General features: G+C 62.8%; 1 protein-coding gene across 1 annotated transcript in view; it reads left to right on the top strand.

The window, feature by feature from the left end:
* Positions 1-1,910, top strand: part of LCK (LCK proto-oncogene, Src family tyrosine kinase) — a 7,791-nt gene that overhangs the window by 4,093 nt on the left and 1,788 nt on the right. Inside the window, 3 exon segments of the mRNA XM_010000604.1 lie at positions 842-1,021; positions 1,440-1,531; positions 1,626-1,764. Of these exon segments, the coding sequence (XP_009998906.1) occupies positions 842-1,021; positions 1,440-1,531; positions 1,626-1,764 (411 nt within the window).

Raw genomic sequence — 1,910 nt, 5'->3', positions numbered from 1 at the left:
GGAAACCCCCGGCCGCCCCAAAAAGCCACAGAAGCCGTGGTGGCAGGACGAGTGGGAAGTGCCACGGGAGTCACTGAAGCTGGTGGAGAAGCTGGGAGCAGGGCAGTTTGGAGAAGTCTGGATGGGTGAGTCAGGGTGAAACTGAGGTGCTTCCTCCCAGGTGAGGAGCTGTGGGCAGGGTCAGCTGGGCCCTGCAGGATCCTCGGCCTGGGGAAGGTCTGACCAGGGTCTCACCTGGAGCAGCCAGCACAGCCCCCACGTGTGGGACCTCAGCTTTTTACAAGGGCCCTGGAAGAAGGGAGAAAACCAGCAGTCCAGGGGCACTCTGCTTTACCCAGAGCAGCCCAGGTTTCCCCCCTGTCCCATCCCTGGCCACCCAGACCCCTTTGTGGGTGCTGGCTGTCCCCCAAGGTGCCCTCTGAGTACCCTGCAGGAGCCAGGCTTTGGCACACATTTCCCCAAGCCACCCCTCCCATTTAAAGCCCAGCACCCAGCATCTTCCTTTCCTCCTGGTGGCTGAAAATCGCGGGTAAAAATACCTGCTTGGTGGCTGAAAGTGTGGTTACAGATTTTTGCCCAGGAGGTGGCCAGCAGAGAGCTGTGATCATCCCCAAAAGCCTCCCCTGCAACAGTCCTCTGTGATGCCAGGGCCTGTCACCAGCCTTCGCTGCCTCTGGGCTTGGTCTTCAGCCAGCCTTTGCAATCCCCAACACTTCTTGCTCGTGCAGTCTTGGGATGCTCTAGATCCACAGAGTAGCCCCCACACCCACCTCCTCAGCCAGCACTATGTGCCCCCTGGCCGTGCCTGGTGATGGGCTCCCTCTGCCCCATCTCTCCACAGGGTTCTACAACGGCCACACCAAGGTGGCCATCAAAAACCTGAAGCAGGGCAGCATGTCCCCCAGTGCCTTCCTGGCCGAGGCCAACCTGATGAAGAACCTGCAGCACCCGCGGCTGGTGCGGCTCTACGCCGTGGTCACCAAGGAGCCCATCTACATCATCACAGAGTACATGGAGAAGGGTGAGGGTCCCTTGGGCACTGCCCACCACGGGTGGGGGCTGTGAAACGCCGTGGTCCCTTTGGCTCTTGGTTGTTTCTTTCCAGTGGTTGGTGCTGGTTCATGTGTCTCCAGTTTGGCGTCCTTCGCCTCCCCACACTCTGCATCCCAGCTCTGCCAGCCCTGGGAGCTCAGGGGTCAGCCCTGGCAGGGGGACCTTGCAGGCAGGGTGATCTCCTGCCCAGCCCCTCCTGCCTGCTTTTCTGGGGGCTGCGAGCTGCCCAGTCCCATGTTTGCTGTTGTCTTGGGGGGTGGTGAACCCATGGCTGCAACCCCCACCCCAACAGACACCCCGGGGAGGGGAGGGCAGCCCCTGCCTGCAGCCCCTGCCTGCAGCTGAGACCTGAGACCTGCAGCTGAGACCTGCTGCTTTCATTGCAGGCAGCCTGGTGGACTTCCTCAAGACCTCGGAAGGAGTCAAGCTCAGCATCAACAAACTGCTGGACATGGCAGCGCAGGTGAGGGGGAACGGAGTCGGTGGGGAGGGCTGGAGCTGGGGCCGCCCTGCTGGGGCCGTTAATTGCTGTTAATTGCCGTGAACGCCACCGGCCGATCGCCGGGGGGAAGGCCTTCATCGAGGCCAAGAACTACATCCACCGCGACCTGCGGGCTGCCAACATCCTCGTCTCGGACACCCTGTGCTGCAAAATCGCCGACTTCGGGCTGGCCCGCCTCATCGAGGACAACGAGTACACGGCTCGAGAGGGTGCGTGTCCCCCCCTTTCATGTGCCCCCCGATTCGGGGTGCAGGCAGCTGGGGGCTGCGGGAAACCCCCACCCACCCCGGCCGCATCCCCGGGCTGGGGGGCAGCCCCTGGGGAGGGGGACAAGCAGCGGGTGCCAAAGGTCTGC

The sequence above is a fragment of the Chaetura pelagica genome, unplaced genomic scaffold (genome assembly GCF_000747805.2).
Source record: "Chaetura pelagica isolate M959 unplaced genomic scaffold, ChaPel_1.0 scaffold676, whole genome shotgun sequence".
NCBI lineage: Eukaryota > Metazoa > Chordata > Aves > Apodiformes > Apodidae > Chaetura > Chaetura pelagica.
Note: the sequence above shows the minus strand (reverse complement) of the source record. Positions and strands in the feature narration are given on the sequence as shown.